The sequence below is a fragment of the Balaenoptera borealis genome, assembly GCF_965194805.1.
Source record: "Balaenoptera borealis genome assembly, contig: HAP1_SCAFFOLD_419, whole genome shotgun sequence".
NCBI lineage: Eukaryota > Metazoa > Chordata > Mammalia > Artiodactyla > Balaenopteridae > Balaenoptera > Balaenoptera borealis.
In genome coordinates this window covers 302,193-322,649 of record NW_028123777.1, presented here as the reverse complement: position 1 = coordinate 322,649, position 20,457 = coordinate 302,193, and the positions used below count along the sequence as shown (strand labels likewise).

The window sequence follows — 20,457 nt, the reverse complement described above, 5'->3', positions numbered from 1 at the left end:
CCGCAATGAGAAGCCCGTGCACCGCAACGAAGAGTAGCCCCCGCTCGCCGCAACTAGAGAAAGGCTGCACGCAGCGATGAAGACCCAACACAGCCAAAAATAAAATAAATAAAAGTAAAAAAAAAAAAAAGAAAAGAAATATAACCATTTCAACATATAAATGTATTTATTCAAATTAAATTCAGTGCAATTTACATGTGGAACTAAGCAATTTTCTTTATACATTTAGGCATATTCCATTTATACCTACAGACAGATAAACTTTTTGCACAAGTAGGAAAACTTAAAATATATTTTGAATAGATTTGTACAAACTGTTGAATACTTTAAAATTAGTAATTGAAAGTTCCCACCCTCATTTGGAGGTAGAATGGGAACTTAACTTTCCAGTTACTGGTCTGAAAAAGAAAATAACTTGCTATAATTTTGAATGTTATATAGTATAAGCACTATAAAAATATCACTGTCATGATAGCATAGGAACACTCTAAATGTAGACCTTATGGTAGAAATTGCTAGCTGTTCACCAAAACTCATTTCTTCTTCATCCTGGAAAGCACAGCTAAACTATTCCTAGTCAGTGGAAAGTGATGTGGGCCACACCTAGGCCTAGCCCATAAAAGCCTCCCAACATGTGCTCCTCCATGCTTTTCGTCCCTTCCAGTTGACTATGATGATGAATCCAAGGTTCCATGTTTTAAAGAAAGCAGAGTCACAGTCAACCTGGGTCCCTGCTCAACGTTTCTTGAGCAAGAAATAGACTGGTATTGTGTTTGCTATCTGTTCACTGTATCATGCAAAACAATAGTAAAAGAAACAATGCCAAATAGTTATCTACCTCCCTAAAATTGAACCTCTATAGTTTTTATGTTTTCATGAACTACTTGCATTCTTATGACAAGTATTATGAGTTGAAAATACGTCAGCCACAAGTAGCATGAGTTTCACATAGGTTGTTAACTTCACTAGAAATTGAAGTAAAAACATAATAAATTATATTCTCTTCATAGCTATGTAAATAAAAGATGTTTTAATCATGTACAACCTAATGCTTAAAATTAAAATTAGGTTTTCTAACTAGAAAGACCCAATCAAGAAATTTCTTAGTTAATGACACACAAAAGTTGGTAATGTGACCTAAAATTCTCTTACCATCTGTGCCATGAAGAACAGTAATCTGTTGGACTGAAGATGATGAAGCAAACTTGACAGGAACTTTGCCCAACTTCTGTGTACTGAGGTCTGGAATATCATGTCCACGATCTTCAGCATTAACAAAAATCTCAGATGAAAACATGGTTTTTCCTGGACTCTCTGTTGTTATCTGAGTGACTGCATCAGATGATAATTTTCCAGAGAAGGGAGAAAACGGGGTCTTAATCTCCTTTGGTGATCTGAACAAAAAAGAGAAAGCACACAGCAGGTCATATCCTTGGCTTATCAAATACTGTAATTTCTTTCCAAATGTGGCTTCAATATTTTTTGGAGACACATCCAACTCAAATGGTTAAGTTATTTCTGCAGTACCCTGTGCTTTTTTACATACTTATTACAGGGTGATCATGCATGAGTTTACTTTTACTTATTTTAAAATCTACTTTTATTTTGGATTTAGAATGCTATTATATAAGGAAAGGGTACTTTTCAGTTGAAGTGGAAAGATATCCATTAAAAAATAATTACTGGAAGTCCACTATAAATTAGGGGACTATGCTAAACGCATAGAGTGTACAAAAATAAAAAAGAAACAGAGCCTTTCCTCAAAAAGTTTATATGTCAGTGGGGGAACCAGAGGTTTTTAAGGTTGTAATTATGTATATAGATTATAAAGAATCCATATTAAAACATAATGGAGTAAATAAATGAGTGTATAAATAAATAAATAATAGGAGGGAGGGAGAAGACAAATCTTGCCAACAGAAGAATTCCATATGTAGGTAACCTCCCCCCCGCCCCCCCCCGGCATCCATCTCCTCCCCAAGGAGGTGGAGGTGAAGCTTAATCTTCCCCTTAAGTCCAGTCCTGGGCTGGCCTTAATGATTGAATTCCAGAGACAGTATAAAATGGGAGAAAAAGTAACTTTACAGTGGAGAAACCAAGCAAACACCATGTTATGCAAGTGATGATGTTTCACATCACCAGTGATGTCACGGAGACACTACATACTCTCTGTTATGATGTGATGAGACGGTTACTTCGCTTCTGCGGTATTCTTTGTCAAAACCTATAACTCCAGTCGAATCATGAGAAAAACATCAGCCAAACCCAGACTGAGAACAATTCTACAAAATATCAGACAAATATTCCTCAAGACTGTCAAAATCATGAAAAACAAGGAAGGAATGAGGAACTGTCATAGACCAGAGAAGACTAAGGAGACATGACAACTAACTAAGTGGAATGTGATATACTGGATTGGGTCCTAGAACAGAAAAAGGTCATTAACAGGAAAACTGGTGAAATCCAAAAAAAGTCTTAAGTTTAGTTAATAGTAATGTATAAATGTTGGCTTTTTAATTTTGAAAAATATACTATGGTAGTATAAGATGTTAGCAATAGGAAAAACTGGGAGAGAGGTAAAGGGAACTCTGTTTGTATCTTTTCTGCAGATTTGAAATTATTTGAAAATGAAAAAGGTCATTTTTAAAAAATGGAGTAATACTGTATTGTATTATATCACAGAAGAAGAAGACCTTTTAAAAGGTCTTTTAAATCTCTACCCTCTATATACTATTCACTAATTAAAAGGACAATTATGAGAAAAGAAAATAGGCCCATCTCCCTTATGTATACAGAAGCAAAAATCATACACAAAATGTTAGACAATCAAATGTAGAGTGTGTGAGTGAGTGAATGTGTGTGTGTGTGTGTGTGTGTGTGTGTGTGTGTGTGTGAATTCCTACCAAGTTGTTTTACTCCAGAAATGCAAGGTGAGTTAACATTCAAATATCAATAAATGTCATGCACCACATCCATAAAATAAAGGAGAAAATGTATATGATCATATCAGTATAGTCAGATAAAGCATTTGATAAAATTCAATAATTATGTATGATTAAAAACTCATAGCAAAGGGAAACTACAAAAAACTTTAGAGCCACCATCCTATTTATAGTGAAATGTGGAGAACGTCCACTGTAAGATTAGGAACAAAATAAGAATGCCAACTCTTACCTTTTCTATTCAACCTATTAGTAAAAGTATTAAATGGCATTAGCAGTAAGGCAGGAAAAAGAAATCAGAAATATAAGGCTAAGAAAGGAAGAAATCATACTGTCACTTTCCATAGTTGATATAATTAAGGATACAGAAAATCCAAAACCATCTACAGATAACTTATTAGAATATCAGTTAGTTTTTAGAAGAGTTGCCAGATAAGAGACCAAACATTAAAAAATTCCACTAACATTTTTCTGTGTCTGAAAAGTTATAAAATTAAAAACTAAAAAATATGCCATCTACATTATCATCAAAACATCATATACCTAATAATAAGTGTAATAAAAAATGTAAGAACCCTATTAGAATAGAAAACTATTGATATATCATAGAGAGAAATTAAAGGTGATCTAAATAGGATTTCTGCTTTGAGGCAGGATGTATAGGCATACCTCACTTTATTGCACTTCACTTTATTGTACCTTGCAGATAATGCTTTTTTTTTTTTTTTTTTTTTTTTTTTTTTTTTTACAAATTGAAGGTTTGTGGCAACCCTGTGTCAAGCAGCTCTACTGGTGGTGCCATTTTTCCAACAGCATTTGCTCACTTCGTGTCTCTATGTCATGTTTTGGTAAGTCTCACAATATTTCAAACTTTTTCACTATTATACTTGTTACATGATCTGTGATCAGTGATCTTTGATGTTACTATTGCAAAAAGATTACAGCTTGCTGAAGGCTCAGATGATGGGTAGCATTCTTAAAGTCTACTTTCAAATTAAGATATGTACTTTTTTTAGACATAATGCTATTGCACACTTAATAGACTACAGTATAGCATAAACATAACTTGTACATGCACTGGGAAACCAAACAACTCGTGTGACTTGCTTTCTTATGATATTCTCCTTATTGTGGTGTCTGGGACCAAAGCCATATCTCCATAATAATATGCCTGCACTAGGTAGGCACAGGCCATCACTCCTGCTGCAACGAGCAAACAAACTTGAATAAAAGATCATCGAGCTAAGGAAGCAATCAAGAAACAATATCAACTAATATGCTAGAGAGGGACATTTAGAGATTTGGAGCAGGGGTTTGGTGTAGGGAGACATACTCCACTGGAAAAGAGAAATCACCATATCTTTTGATGAACTCATTTGCTGGCATGATGGAGTGAAATCTAGCAGAATGTCAAGCCGATTTCCCCCACAGGACATTTCCTTAGTGTCAGGGTGGTATAGGATGATGGGGGACTGAGCCAAGAAAGCAGAGTGAAATTTCCTGCACAGTCATGGCACTAACAAACCAAATCCCGCTAGATAAAGGGGCCTGTGACAATCATTAGGTCTCCTCTTCAAGACATTTGCCAGTTTTTGAACCTATATAAAGCAGGAAGCTAAATACCTAATGCCTGAGGGAGAGAACTTTCCAAAGTGAGGAATTAGAGACCTACCAGACTCACAGTAAAAACCCAGAAGTGCCATCCCCAAGAAGGGGGCTGAGTCAGAAAAAGTGAAGTCATCTGCAATGTTTCAGTGTTTATGAGACAAATTTTCACTGAGAAAGTGTAACGGCAACAAATACATAGCTGGTCTCTCCTTACATTTGCCATACTCTGAAGCTGTGAGAACTGAGAGCCTAAAGAGCTGAATTCAAACATCTGAAAGACTGAAGTCAATAACTGACTGTATTTATTGAAGAATCAAAGACCTGTCAGGCTCACAGCAAAAATCCAGGGAGGCCACAAATTAGGAAAAATCATAGGTAGGATGAGACAACTAAAGCTCCAACCCAGTTCTGACCTAGTAAAATTCCTGAAATGACTGAAATGATCAGCCACTCTGATTAACAGAGAAAAGGGTAAATCTTCTCTGGTGCAAAGTAATAGCATCTTCAGTCTCTATGAATTTTTTATTCACCACGTCCAGCACACAATCAAAAATTATGAAATTCCTGAAGCAGGAAAAAGTGACTAAAACTTAAGACAAAAAAAAAAACAAAAAAAAAAAACCAAGAAAAATTGATTTAGAGGGAATTCAGATTCTGGAGTTAGCACAGAACTTTAAAATGACTATATTGAGAGTAAAAGATGGGGATTAATAGATTAAAATATGGAGAATCTCAACAGAAAATTGGAATCAATTTTAAAAAATCAAATACAGATAAATGAAAAATAAGAAAACTGATCCCCAGCAGACCTTAGGGAATACTAGAAGAAATTTTTTTGGGCTGAAGTAAAATGGCCCAACATAGAACAGAGCTGGGCTCTCGGTCCCATATTGAACTCGAGTTGGAAGAGGCGAGTCCGGTCTCAAAACGGAGGTAAAACCGCCGCCCGGTCGCCCCCAGCCCGACTCCGGCCGCCGCCGCCGCCGGGGGGAGGAGGGCCATGATCCAAAGGAACCAGAACAGTTGAGAAAACTGTTTATTGGTGGTCTGAGCTTTGAAACTACAGACGATAGCTTAAGAGAACATTTTGAGAAATGGGGCACACTTACAGATTGTGTGGTGATGAGAGACCCCCAGACAAACCGTTCCAGGGGCTTTGGTTTTGTGACTTACTCTTGGGTTGAAGAGGTGGATGCAGCAATGTGTGCTCGACCACACAAGGTTGATGGGCGTGTAGTGGAACCAAAGAGAGCTGTTTCTAGAGAGGATTCTGTAAAGCCTGGTGCCCGTCTAACAGTGAAGAAAATTTTTGTTGGTGGTATTAAAGAAGATACAGAAGAATGTAATTCGAGAGACTACTTTGAAAAGTATGGCAAGATTGAAACCATAGGAGTTATGGAAGACAGGCAGAGTGGAAAAAAGAGAGGATTTGCTTTTGTAACTTTTGATGATCATGATACAGTTGATAAAATTGTTGTTCAGAAATACCACACTATTAATGGGCATAATTGTAAGTGAAAAAGGCCCTTTCTAAACAAGAAATGCAATCTGCTGGATCACAGAGAGGTCGTGGAGGTGGATCTGGCAACTTTATGGGTCGTGGAGGAAACTTTGGAGGTGGTGGAGGTAACTTTGGCCGTGGTGGAAACTTTGGTGGAAGAGGAGGCTATGGTGGTGGAGGTGGTGGCAGCAGAGGTAGTTATGGAGGAGGTGATGGTGGATAAAACGGATTTGGAGGCGACGGTGGTAACGATGGTGGTGGTCCTGGTTACAGTAGTAGAGGAGGCTATGGTGGTGGTGGACCAGGATATGGAAACCAAGATGGTGGATATGGTGGCGGTGGTGGAGGATATGATGCTTACAATGAAGGAGGAAATTTTGGAGGTAACTATGGTGGTGGTGGTGGGAGCTATAATGATTTTGGAAATTATAGTGGACAACAGCAATCAAATTATGGACCCATGAAGGGGGGCAGTTTTGGTGGAAGAAGCTCGGGAAGTCCCTATGGTGGTGGTTATGGATCTGGTGGTGGAAGTGGTGGATATGGTAGCAGAAGGTTCTCAAAACTCAGAAGAAAAGGGCTACAGTTCTTAGCAGGAGAGAGAGCGAGGAGTTGTCAGGAAAGCTGCAGGTTACTTTGAGACAGTCGTCCCAAATGCATTAGAGGAACTGTAAAAACCTGCCGCAGAAGGAACGATGATCCATAGTCAGAAAAGTTACTGCAGCTTAAACAGGAAACCCTTCTTGTTCAGGACTGTCCTAGCCACAGTTTGCAAAAAGTGCAGCTATTGATTCATGCAACGGAGGGTCAATTAGATGTACATTCCTGAGGTCTTTTATCTGTTGTAGCTTTGTCTTTTTCTTTTCATTACATCAGGTATATTGCCCTGTAAATTGTGGTAGTGGTACCAGGAATAAAAAATTAAGGAATTTTAAACTTTTCAATATTTGTGTAGTTCAGTTTTTCTACATTTTAGTACAGAAACTTTAACAAAATGCAGTTTTGAAGGTGTTTCCTTGTGAGTTAACAAGTAAAGAAGATCATTGTTCATTAATATTTTGTATGAATTTTGCTAAAGTTAACTGTAAAGAAACACCTGCTGACTTGCAGTTTAAGGGGATCTATTCTCCCCATTTCCAAACCATGAAATGAATGGGCTCTGACATGTGGAGAGAATAGATATTTGTATGTTTGCAATGTGTGTTTTAGATAATAGAATTGGGTATTTAAATTAGCATATTTGTGAATTTAATAGCTTTAAGATTTACTTCAAATGAAAAATCTCAGAATTCAAAAAAAAAAAAACAAAAGAACAGAGCTGGGAGCGCGATTGGCGCTGCCTGCGGGGGAGGAGCGCCGCCGCCGCCGCGAGCTGGGAGCTCGATTGGCGCTCCCTGCGGGGGAGGAGCGCCGCCGCCGCCGCCGCCGCGAGCTGGGAGCTCGACTGGCGCTCCCTGCGGGGGAGGAGCGCCGCCGTCGCCGCCGCGAGCCGGGAGCTCGATTGTCGCTGCCTGCGGGGGAGGAGCGCCGCCGCCGCGAGCTGGGAGCTCGCTTGGCACTGCCTGCGGGGGAGGAGCGCCGCCGCCGCCGCCGCCGCCGCGAGCTGGATTGGCGCTGCCTGCGGGGGAGGAGCGCCGCCGCGGCCGCCGCCGCGAGCTGGGAGCTCGTTTGGCGCTGCCTGCGGGGGAGGAGCGCCGCCGCCGCCGCCGCCGCGAGCTGGGAGCTCCATTGGCGCTGCCTGCGGGGGAGGAGCGCCGCCGCCGCCGCCGCCGCCGCCGCCGCCGCGAGCTGGGAGCTCGACTGGCGCTCCCTGCGGGGGAGGAGCGCCGCCGCCGCCGCCGCCGCGAGCTGGGAGCTCGATTGGCGCTGCCTGTGGGGGAGGAGCGCCGCCGCCGTCGCCGCCGCGAGCTGGGAGCTCGCTTGGCGCTGCCTGCGGGGGAGGAGCGCCGCCGCCGCGAGCTGGGAGCTCGCTTGGCACTGCCTGCGGGGGAGGAGCGCCGCCGCCGCCGCCGCCGCCGCCGCGAGCTGGATTGGCGCTGCCTGCGGGGGAGGAGCGCCGCCGCCGCCGCCGCCGCGAGCTGGGAGCTCGTTTGGCGCTGCCTGCGGGGGAGGAGCGCCGCCGCCGCCGCCGCGAACTGGGAGCTCGATTGGCGCTGCCCTGCGGGGGAGGAGCGCCGCCGCCGCCGCCGCCGCCGCCGCCGCCGCCACGAGCTGGGAGCTCGATTGGCGCTGCCTGCGGGGGAGGAGCGCCGCCGCCGCGAGCTGGGAGCTCGATTGGCGCTGCCTGCGTGGGAGGAGCGCCGCCGCCGTCGCCGCCGCGAGCTGGGAGCTCGGTTGGCGCTGCCTGCGGGGGAGGAGCGCCGCCGCCGCCGCCGCGAGCTGGGAGCTCGACTGGCGCTCCCTGCGGGGGAGGAGCGCCGCCGTCGCCGCCGCGAGCCGGGAGCTCGATTGTCGCTGCCTGCGGGGGAGGAGCGCCGCCGCCGCGAGCTGGGAGCTCGCTTGGCACTGCCTGCGGGGGAGGAGCGCCGCCGCCGCCGCCGCCGCCGCGAGCTGGATTGGCGCTGCTTGCGGGGGAGGAGCGCCGCCGCCGCCGCCGCCGCGAGCTGGGAGCTCGATTGGCGCTGCCTGCGGGGGAGGAGCGCCGCCGCCGTCGCCGCCGCGAGCTGGGAGCTCGATTGGCGCTGCCTGCGTGGGAGGAGCGCCGCCGCCGTCGCCGCCGCGAGCTGGGAGCTCGATTGGCGCTGCCTGCGTGGGAGGAGCGCCGCCGCCGTCGCCGCCGCGAGCTGGGAGCTCGATTGGCGCTGCCTGCGTGGGAGGAGCGCCGCCGCCGCCGCCGCCCCCGCCGTCGCAGTCGTCGTGAGTGAAGAAGCGCCTCGGTGACGCCTGGTGAGGGCCCTCGCCGACGCCTGGGCTTACCTGCCGCCCGGCCAGCTCCGCTCGTTTCCCGTCCCCCGCGGCCCGGCGCGGGGCAGGCCTGCCAGGGCCATGGAGGACGAGGTGGTCCGCATTGCCAAGAAGATGGACAAGATGGTGCAGAAGAAAAACGCGGTGAGCGCGGCGGGCGGCGCGGGCCGGAGGGAGGCCGGGCGGCGGGCGGGGGCCAGTCGGCCTGAGGGGGCTCCCGGCCCGCGGTGAGCGCGGCGGGTGCTGCGAGACGGCGGCGAGGCCCGCGCTCTGGGGAGGGGTTCCTGGGGAGGGGGGAGCTTCGTGTCCCGCGGCCGCGTCCCGGGCAGGGGTTCTGGGGGGCGTCCTGTCCCGTAGCTGCGTCCCGGGCAGGGGTCTGGGGGGCGTCCTGTCCCGCAGCTGCGTCCCGGGCAGGGGTTCTGGGGGGCGTCCTGTCCCGCGGCCGCGTCCCGGGGAGGGGGTCCTGGGGGGGTCCCGGGGAGGGCGTCCGGTCCCGCGGCCACCGGCGCTGGGATCCGCCCTGGGCGCCCGAGGCCCCTCGTGATTAGCGCAGCCCGGTAAACTCTATGGAGGCATCCTCCTCATTATTTTAAACGTGACGGTGGTAAAGCCTCGCTGGTTTAGCTGAAGAGTGCAGAGAGCCCTCCCTGTTTGAAAGAATTGGTTCTCTTTCCCGGGCTCATTGGCCAGCAGCGAGAAAACAACATCAAACAGAGGTTTGTGATCAGTTTTAGACATGAAACTGTTCAAGCAAAACGTGAATTTCCTGGATCTTATTTTTGAGGAAGGCTGAACATTCCCTTGATTGTCTCAACTCCCCTGCATGTTTGCTTAGCAATTAAAAAAGGTGAACTACGCCAGTGTACTTGGCAAGTTGCTAAACTTTTTGGAAAAAGTGGATCTTGTTAGGCCGCGGAGTGCGGGGAGCTGTGTTTAAGGCATTGCCGCCGACGAGGCTGTGCTGCCGGCTGGATTTGGACACATGTCGTTGCTGGTCCTCTCAGTGGTTTACAGTTGCTACCGGTGGCGTTTTCTGTCACTGATAACGTGTGCACGTGAACGTGGTCTCTTGCGGTTTGTATGAGGTGCTCCAGTTTCTGCATTTCTTTCCACCTGTGTGGGCCACTCTCAGTCCCTTGCTTCCGAGTCGTCTGTATTTTCAGCTAAACTTCTGAAATTCTAAGTCCAACGAATGTGAAGGAGAGAAGGGCTGCTCTGATTTGCACAGCACTTTGGAGTTACAAAGCGTTTGTGCAGAATTCTTTGGGGACTCACGACAGCTGTGTTGCATTCATTTTACAGAATAAGAAACTGAGTCAGACCAAGCAGTTCACCTCCTTAAATGAAGTGTGCGTTGTGGATTAAGCCAGGACCCGAGTTTTCTGCTGGGCAGCATGCAGAAGTAGTGTTAAACACCGAATTCTTAAGACTTCAGACTTGGTGTGCGCCTCTTTTCCTTTAACAGGTGCATTGCCCGGCGTGTAATTTCATACCCTGTTCATCTGTCTTTGCAATTTTGGCTTTTTAAAGGATTTCCTGTTTGTTTTCTGTTGCAGACGTTGCCGGTGCCATTTATTGTTTCTGTTGATACAGGCCTTTCATTCCTCACTGCAAGTGATGAGTTCTGTATATTTGATTGGCTGAACGTTTCTGTTATTCTGTTTAAACTGGCAAGTTTTTTTTCTTTGCCTAGAGAACCCTAGACTCCCCTAGTAGAAGCTGGCTCCTAGGGAAAAAGGCCGTTTCTTGGGTAATTTTTTTCTCGAACTCAGGCTATAAAATGTGTACCTTTTAATCATCTAGTGCACTAGGTGTTTTTGTTTGTTTCCTTTCCTTGAAATAGACGTTTCCTAGAAATGAGGAATTCCTTAGTGAGCAAGTATGGAGAAGACCAGTTTGTATTTATCTGCAGTTCTCAAATTATAAACATATAATGCGTCAGCAGGAGAATGAGGATAAGCTCCACAGATGATCCTCAAGTCTCACTTTTCTTTTCAAATCTTATATTTCTAGTAGTACAGAACTTTACCAATATAAAAACTTGCCCCCCCCGCCCCCCAAAAAAAAGAACACAACTGCAGGAAAGAACAAAGAGCACTTAAAGTGTGTGTGTGTCTAATATATACATGTACATATACCCAGGTACATACACCTTTATATTTATATGTTATTTTGTAAATAAGTGACAATAATAATGTCTTGTGGAGATGTAGAACAGAAGTATACAACGAAAGCACAAACAGCAGGAGGGGCAAATGGAGTTAAACTGTTCAACCTCCATGGGATGGTTCCATGGAGGAGGCAGAGAGGGGGATGGGATCCTCGAAGAGCTGCTGAAGACCTTGCATTTTTTGCAGATCTCTTTAGAATGCTACTTGCATATTGTGCTCTCACTGAATGCACCTGGCTGAGCTATGGCACATTAGCACGGTAAACATTTGTCAGATTTGCCCTAGTCAGAAAATTTTCTATACCTGCCATCCTGCTTGGCACTTAAAAAAAAATTTTTTTTTTTTAAGCTCTCTATGATATAGGGATGATGGGTGAAGAAGGTAGGCTGCAGGGTAATATGTAGTATGTATGATCCCATTTTGATACAGTAAACAGAAAGTATTAAATGCATGCCTGTTTGTATGAGCAGTGAGTTTGCATGGTTATCTCAAGAGGGAGGGAATGGGACGGGTAGAGAAAGAGACTGACCACAGACTATTGTTTTACTTGTTACAAGAGGCATGTGTTGCCTTCATTTCTGATTAAACTTTTTGTGTACAGATTATTGTAGGTTTACATGCAGTTGTAAGAAATAATAGTGCGATAGCTCCTGTGTGTCCTTTACCCAGTTTTCCCCAATGGTAACATCTTACAGAATCATAGTATACTGTCACAACCTGGGTATTGCCATTGACACAGTCAAGATAGAGAACATTTCCATCCCACAGGATCTCTCCTGATGCCATTTTATAGCCACTGCTGCTCCCCCACTCCCCACCAAATCATAGTGATCTGATAGTGCAGTGGATAAAGTTGCAATTAAAGTTTTTGTGCAGATGATCAAGGGAAAATACCCCCTGGGGAAGATGGCCCATCTCCCACTCCCCCGGCCCTATCTGTCCCTGGCAACCTGTCATTTCAAGAATGTTATGTGGGACTTCCCTGGTGGCACAGCGGTTAAGAATCTGCCTGCCATTGCAGGGGACATGGGTTTGATCCCTTGTCCGGGAAGATCCCACATGCCGCGGAGCAGCTAAGCCCATGCGCCACAACGACTGAGCCTGCGCTTTAGAGCCCGGGAGCCACAACTACTGAGCCCACGTGCCACAACTACTGAAGCCCGCGTGCCTAGAGCCCGTGCTCTGCAACAAGAGAAGCCACCGCAGCGAGAAGCCCGCACACTGCAACAAAGAGTAGCCCCCGCTCGCCGCAACTAGAGAAAGCCCACACGCAGCAACGAAGACCCAACGCAGCCAAAAATAAAATAAATTAACTAATTAATTAAAAAAAAAGAATGTTATGTGAATAAAATCATATAGTGTGTAACCTTTTTTTTTTTTTAAGTAAAAAAAATTTTTTTTTGGCTGCGCTGCCGGTTGTGCGATCTTAGTTCCCCGACCAAGGATTGAACCCAGCCCAGGTAGTGAAAGTGCTGAGTGCTAAACACTGGACCGCCAGGGAATTCCCAGTATGCAACCTTTTGGATTGGCCTTTTTCAATCAGTGTAATTCCCTGGAGAGTCATCCAAATTGCATGAATCAACAGTGCTCCTCTTTTTTAAAAAAAATATTTATTTATTTATTTATTTGGCTGTGCGGGTCTTTAGTTGCAGCATGCGGGATCTAGTTCTCTGACCAGGGATGGAACCTGGGCCCCCTGCATTGAGAGTGCAGAGTCTTAACCGCTGGAACACCAGAGAGGTCCCAGTGCCGCTTTCTTTTTAATTGCTGAGTAGTATTCCATGGTTTGGCTGTACTTCAGTTTGTTTAATCACTTGCCCATTGAAGAACATCTGAGTTTTTTTCCCATTTCCTGACTATTACTGATAGAGATGCTGTGGACATTTGTGTACCTTTTTTTGTGCGAACATGCGTTCTCTGGGATAAATGCCGTAGGGTATGTGTTGCTTTTTTTGTTTTTTTTCCGGCTACGCTGTGCCACATGTGGGATCTTGGTTCCCCAATCAGGGATCGAGCCCGTGCCCCCTGCATTGGGAGCTTGGAGTCTTAACCACTGGACTGCCAGGGAAATTCCTGTATTGCTCCCCCCGCCCCACTTGATTGATTGATTGGTTGATTGGCTGTATTGGGTCTTAGTTGCGGCACGCGGGACCTTCGTTAAGGCATGTGGGATCTTTATTGTCGTTGCGGCGCACGGGCTCTTCGTTGCAGCATGAGAGCTTCTCTCTAGTTGTGGCGTGCGGGTTTTCTCTCTCTAGTTGTGGCACGTGGGCTCTGTAGTTGTGGCGTGCAGGCTCCAGAGCGCGTGGGCTCTGTAGTTTGCTGCACGTGGGCTACCTCATTGAGGTGTGCGAGCTCAGTAGTTTGGTGCGAGGGCTTAGTTGCCCCGCGGCATGTGGGATCTTAGTTCCCCGACCGGGAATCGAACCCGCGTCCCCTGCATTGCAGGACGGATTCTTTACCACTGAACCACCAGGGAAGTCCCTGTATTGCTTTTTTAAATTCAAAAAAAAAAAAAAGGAAAAGCAATTAGAGGTGAAACAACTAATTATATGATGGCCTTTCAAAGTACATATTCAAACCCTACATTCTTGGTGTACATAAGTTATTTATGTTGATTTGTGGTGTTTAGCTCTAGCAACAAGGCAATAATAATAACGCTGTAGTTTTCCTTGTTTCTTTCAACTGATGATCTGTGTATTTATTACAAATATTAATTAACACTCACAAGCTACCAGGAGGCAAGTAATGGTTAGCGCTGGTGTGGTTAACTCCTTTATAGATAGGGAGGTTGAGGCATGGGTATTGTGGAATTTGCCATGTTGAGGCATGGGTATTGTGGAATTTGCCTAAGGTTATATAGCACTGTGTTCTGACTCAGATTCATTCAGATTTATTCCTTCCCTTTCTGTCTCCTGAATTAACGCTTTGTAATTTTGACCTAGGTGTGAGGACACGAAAAGGGTTTTTTTCTGTATCTGAGGTTTAGTGCTTGTTTTATAGAAGCAATATAGTATAGTGGTTAGAGTAGGCACTTTAGCATCTGAGTTTTGTTTTTTTCTTAAGTCTTTAATGAATTTGTTACAATATTGCTTCTGTTTTATGTTTTGCACATGCCGGAAAGGTAATAGGCCTTGGCCCCTGGGCCTGGGCTTCGTCTCTTGTGCTGTCTCCTGTCCCTGTTGCCCCCGCGCGCTGGCCCGTCCGCGCTGTGCCAGGGGGTATTGGTCGTCTCGCGGCTCAGTTCACAGTAGCTGAAAGGGACTGTGTGTGATGGTCTCATTTCTGCCCATCGTTTTCAAAGGGAGGCTCTGGCCATTGCTCCTCGGGTAAAATGCAGAGGGAGTGCTTTTTAAGATGGGACTGTCAGTGTTGGGGACACTCCTTAATTACCAAAACGGAATCCCCTTCAGTTCCTCCAGCTGTGTTGTTTTGGCACAGAAGATGTGAGTAATAGGAACTGGAGCTAAGTTGGAGTGAAAAAACGCACCGGTCCCGCCGAATTTTCCATCGAAACAGTTGATTTGTGTTGTCTGTAGGAATTCTAAAGGGCGTACCGTTGCTTCCTAACCGGAGTCATTTGAGAGATCTACCTCTGTACGTTCAAATGATTAATTTTGAGACTTTGCTCATGTGTGCAGTAAACCCTTTAATTCCCTAAGACCTTCCTTTCCTCCATCTCCTACCCCATTAAGCCCGCTTCAGTTCATCTCCTGAATTTCTTTGGAATCTGTCAGCTCTCCCTCAACACCCTAATACTGAACTTGCCTGTGTGTTGCGATTAGGTCCTAACTAGTGTCCATATATCTTGTTTCCTTCCAATCCATTCTTCACACAAAAAACCTTCAAGGCAAGTTGGAACATTGCTCATAAACATCGCTCACAAACATTGTTTTGAGAATAGAAAACACAGTGTTTGTTGGCCTTTAAGACTCTGCGTGGTCTAGAATCCTCTCTGCTTCTCTAGCCCCATCTTGTGCCACTTGTGCCCTCACTTTCTATGCTTCAGATACACTGAATTAACCTTAGTTCTCACTCATCTGACAGAAGTCAGTTCAGATATTATTTTTCACTGTGATCCCTAGCATTAAGCAAGTTGATTATCACGTTTTGTATGAGGACTAAAACTAAACTGGGAAGTGGAAGAATTGAGTTTAAACTGTTTCAGTCAACACGCATGTATTAATGATACCTACATATTGAACACCGGGCTAGGTTTCATGAGGGATACAGAAGTTCTGGCCATCTCTGGTTTTGGATATCCCTTATTTGTTGAGACCTTTGCGTTGTTTGGTTGCCTTTTGTCTGTTTTCAAGATGGGAAAACAGGAACGAGGGAAGTATAGGTTATTACTAGGTGGGGTTGAACAAGTGGAGCAGCAAACTGCAAGGCAGAAAGAAGAGGGACGTACTATAGAGGGATATGATTTCCATTCTCAAGGCGCCTGCATCCTGTGCAGGGAGACAGCCTAACATAAAATGTGCCTAACAACAAATATATTGACTTCTTACTAAAAATCTGCAGTTCATATAACCAAGGGGTTTATAACTTCTCCTTTAAAAGTGATATTCCTGGGACTTCCCTGGTGGTCCAGTGGTGAAGACTCTGCGCTTCCAATGCAGCAGGCGTGGGTTCAATTCCTGGTTGGGGAGCTAAGATCCCACATGCTGCGCAGCCAAAGAAATTTTTTTCAAAAGTTATACTCCTGTATTATTGAATTTAGTGGTTTAGATTTTGTTTTAATGTTAAGAAGATTTCAGTTTATTTACCAGGAACAAACAAAACATAATGTAAAAATAGTTTCCCAGAAACGATTTCCATCATTCTCTTCTTCCCTTTCTCCCGCAGACTGGTGTTTCATCTTTACAAGCTCTCTGTCTTTCCATAGGAAAGCTGTCTGGCTTGGAGGTTGCAATCCCAGGGAATTTTTCATCAGCGGGGAAGTCTCCATCACTACAGAGGGATCAAGGGAGAAGTCAGTCCCTGGTAAGTGAGATGCTCCCCCTAAACACCAACACAGCAGTCGTGTACCTTTTAAGGGGTTCAAGGGCAAGATGGGCTAGGCATTTCTACTAACTCTTCTTAAGGACCATGGACAGTGCCGTAAGCTACGAGGTAAGCGGTGACTGTTGTAATTCTTACTGGTGATCATTTCCTGTCACTGATTCTCGGCTTTCTTTGTATTTCATAGGACTGTTGTCAGTCCAATAGAAAATGAGTCTTATTTTTAAAAAACTGAAATGTTTTACAAAGCCTAGCATTCTCATATAGAGTCCTTTCAATTCTCCCCACTTTCCCAAGAGGCTATGAACGCTTCACACCATGAACTAGGAGAGGGGGTAGAGCCCTTTCTGATGAAATACATCAACAAAGACAGAGTCTTAGCCTGCTTGCTCTCTGGACAGGATCTCGGACTACAAGGTCTTCAATCCTGGTATAAATGAAGGAAGTGAGGACAGTTCAACTGGCACTCTCATAACAAGAGTTGTGAAACACCTTCCAAAGAGACTATAGCAGTAGATGAGGGAAGGGAGTGCTACAGTGTGGCAGTACAGGGGGAACGATCGGCTACAGCAGTGAAAAGTGTGGTACCGATTGGTGTGCTCTCGGCGTTCTTGTACATGTAGCATAGATGACCTCTACAGTGGCCCTCCCACCTTCCCACCTGCATTAGGTGTTCTTTTTTTTGTAATTTATGTTTATGTATTTATTTACTGTTTGAACTTATTTATTCTACGTATTTATTTTTTTGGCTGCACTGGGTCTCTCATTGCTGTGCACGGGCTTTCTCTAGTTGGCGGCTAGCGGGGGCTACTCTCGGTTGCGGTGTGCGGGCTTCTCATCGCGGTGGCTTCTCTTGTTGCGGAGCATGGGCTGTAGGCACGTGGGCTTCGGTAGTTGAGGCTCACGGGCTCTAGAATGCAGGCTCCGTCGTTGTGGCACATGCGCTTAGTTGCTGCACGGCATGTGGGATCTTCGCAGACCAGGGCTCGAACCCGTGTCCCCCGCATTGCATTGGCAGGCGGATTCTTAACCACGGCGCCACCAGGGAAGCCCTAGGTGTTCTCATATAGAGTCTAAAAACAGAGGGCACTGAGCGAAGGTAGTGGTTATTAAAGGCTCAGGATCTAAATTCTACCTGCCTCTACACCCCTTCCCAGCTGTCGATTTGACCCCATTTTTGAATGCCGACCTCATTCTTCAACTTTCTCTGGCGTTTGTTATACTCACCTTGAAAACTTGTTTCTGTGATGCGTTGAGCAGACACAGGGTGGCAGACTGCAGAGGTGGAAGCTGGTGGTCGGATATTTGTGGGCTGAATCTCCTTCAGTCCCATTCCCATTTCTGGTTGCCCAGAGGCCCGACTTCCTGTGTATGACGCCGAGCCGTAGGATTGCGGGCAGGAGCCAAGTTCTCCATACAGTAAAGACCCCAGTGTGCCTTGGTTATAGTAATATACCTGGCTTCCGTCCTGGCAGGGAAGTGACAGGCGGCTCTGCCCCTGATTTGGAATCTGAGATGGTGTTCCCTGAGCAAGGCTGGCAGAAAGCGATGGATGTAGAGGGACCATGTTCTTGGCGTCTGAAGTTTTATCATACTGGGCTGCCAGAAACATGGAGGAGGCAGCTGTGTGGCGGTCAGTGAGTGCCAGAGTAAAGTCTCCGAGTGAAGAAGAATTCTTTTCAGTGCTTGCTGTGATGTCCCACTCAAGAACACCTGGATAGGAAGCAGCTGAAGTGGAGATCTGGCTGTGGTCAGTAACTCCAGATAACATAGTCGTGCTAGAATGTTGGTAAAGGTAGGCACTACCCATGAGTGTCTGGAAAGGGGTACCAGTAGCCGATGCCGAACTGACGGCAGGGGCAGAGACTCTGGAGAAGTTGCAGACACTTCGTGTTAGGGAAGTTGCATTGCTCACCACAGGAGGAGAATGCTGCAGAGAATTTAGAGTTCCAAGTAGAGATGGATGTTGGAAATTTTCTGTAAGAACAAGAGGGTCATGAAAAACTCAGGGAGGTTGAGAAATTCTCACTACGTTTGAGGAACGGCATCATCTGAAGGTTCTTGCTATCAGGACACCTCTACTATCACTACTTCCTGAGAAACCCAAAATCAGACAGTTAATGATGGCTGTAAGGACTGAGCAGTTTTCCACTCTTCTCTATTAACTGCCTGTGCTCCCATCTTGGGCACAGACGGGCAGAAGAGCCAAGTGGTGTGGTTCAGAGATTGTTCTCTAGGCTGGAAGCAACCTTCTCCCTGCCCTGTCTTTCCCTTCAGCCTGCACTCGTATTGACTTCTATGCTATTTCCTAGACTGGAAGCATTTTAGAACTAGGAGGCCCTTAGAGAACTTCGATGTTCTCAGTCTCATTTCGTGAGTAAGGAAACTGAGGCTCAGAGAGGTCGGGTTGACTTGTTCAAGTTCTCTCATTATGTTAGTATCATTACCAGGTTTCAGAACCTAAGTATCCTGACTTCCTTGCCAGGACTCCACTCTGAGCATGATACTGCCAGAAAGCAGGAGAAATAGAACTTATAATATAGGCATTTTTTTTGTCCATTAGAAAACAGTACGGCTGTTACCATTGTCGTCTTCAGTGTCTCCCTTTGCTTGTGCAGTTCCCACGCTATTACCTAGAGGTGACGTACAGCTCAGTCCAACTGGTGAATTGAAAGAGTCATTTTTGCCCTCTTCAAGCCTGGTTTCTCATCCTACCTCAAAATGATTACCCGAAAGTGGATTTCTTAAGTGCTTTTGGAAAGGGAAGAGTTATCTGATTACTTCAGATTCCTCACCTGTAAAGTGGTTATAACACCACCACCAATAATAATAGCAGTAATAATTAATAGATGAATAAGCTGATCTATTGCGTATGATTTATATGGAGGAAGATACAATAAGTTCTAGAAAGACAAAGAAAAATCATGACAAGCATATTACGTTAACGAAAAAGAAATCCATAGATATTAATGAAAACTGGGGTATGTGGCAAGTATCGAAGCCTAATGAATTTACTAACAAATGGCATTCTGTACTATCCATGCAATATTATGAAAGTGAATTTTGCCCACTCTATTTTAGTGAATACTATTAACCAGAAGACACGATGGAGGTGATAGAGGTGAATGAATTCCTAGCCAATGCATACAGACAGAGAAGGTATGTCAGTAAAAAATGCATAACAAGCAACAGAATGCAATAAATGTGCATGTATAGGTAGCCACAACACATATAGACAAGTATTTCAATGAAAACCGGTACGAAGCAGACAGCAAAATAATAAGTGTAAAAGAGTTTCATTATTGTGCTCCTTCATATTTTTACCCAGCAAGTAAGAGGTATTAAGCCTAGGAGAAATATATATTTCAATGAATATAGCTTATATAATAAGCAGAAAGGAAGCTTAAAATGTATCAGGAAGGTTTTTGGATTTATCCTAGAACTTAGATTAGAATCATCTTCAGCATCCAAGAAGATGGCATCCCAAAACCTCAAAAAACCATCATGCCTAGAATCCAATTAAAAAAGATTTTCAAATGTAAGAAAATCCACAGGACTCCACAATATGGTTTTCGATAAATGTGGATGTTTGTTTGTTTTGTTTCTTTGGCCGCGCCGCGTGGCCCTGGCCGTGAAAGCACCGAGTCCTAAGCACTGGACCGCCAGGGAATTCCCTAAGTGGGGGGAATTAGAGATGTGGGGCTTGACTTTTTCTTCTTCTTCTTCTTCTTCTTCGGTAGCTAAGATCTACAAGCGAACGATGGCTGTTGATCAATGTGCTCTCTGTGTTAGGAAGGAAATAACTGTAAAAATGAAAAGCAGCCTTGCCTTAGAACCTACATATCACACCAAGGAAAATAGTCCTTCTGATTCAATTTAGAAGATATCACTTAAAATGTTGAATTGGTGAAATGTCTACCTAGTTTAAAAATTAGAAAGAATAAAACACTGAAAAGCAGCCCCCTAGATAACCACTGTGGTTGCTTGTTTATAGGAGGCATCATTTCTAAAACGTATTTCTAAAATGTTTATATTCAAAACTGTCAAGTGGCCAACTGTATTCAGAGAGGCAATAAAAGAAAGAAAACGGAGTATGACTTTTCTGATAAGCTGCCTTTCCTGGTGATCCCCTGTTCTGGCCTTACTTTCCTTCTTAGTCTGTTAATGTAAGGGTTTGCTACCATCAACTTGGTTTTGCCCTGCTCTGAGCAGGTTTCCCTCTGTGCTGTTTCTGCTTTAATTGAAAATCTTTGGTTCCCATCAGCATTCCATTGCAAACTCCGTTTTTCTTGAGAGCTCCTCTATGCTTTCCCTCTTCATTCTTACA

At 45.2% G+C, this 20,457-nt stretch overlaps 1 protein-coding gene, 1 long non-coding RNA gene and 1 pseudogene across 13 annotated transcripts in view; 2 read left to right on the top strand and 1 right to left on the bottom strand.

Moving 5' to 3' along the window:
- The window catches only part of LOC309621411 (uncharacterized protein), a 402,030-nt gene that overhangs the window by 91,857 nt on the left and 289,716 nt on the right, over window positions 1-20,457 (top strand). For 4 of the 11 annotated variants that reach the window (XM_082408910.1, XM_082408907.1, XM_082408908.1 and 1 more), the window contains exon 3: window positions 15,975-16,112. The exons of 6 other annotated variants lie outside the window; for them this stretch is intronic. In XM_082408910.1, coding sequence (XP_082265036.1) covers window positions 15,975-16,112 — 138 coding nt within the window. Of the gene's footprint in view, window positions 1-8,863; window positions 9,100-15,974; window positions 16,113-20,457 lie in introns of those variants that run through there. One more of the 11 variants, XM_082408906.1, reaches the window with a different exon arrangement.
- The window catches only part of LOC309621418, a 157,858-nt gene that overhangs the window by 56,537 nt on the left and 80,864 nt on the right, over window positions 1-20,457 (bottom strand). The window lies entirely within an intron of this gene.
- On the top strand, window positions 5,526-6,598 carry LOC309621407 (heterogeneous nuclear ribonucleoprotein A3 pseudogene; annotated as a pseudogene). The gene has a single exon. The product of its transcript is annotated as a heterogeneous nuclear ribonucleoprotein A3 pseudogene (transcript).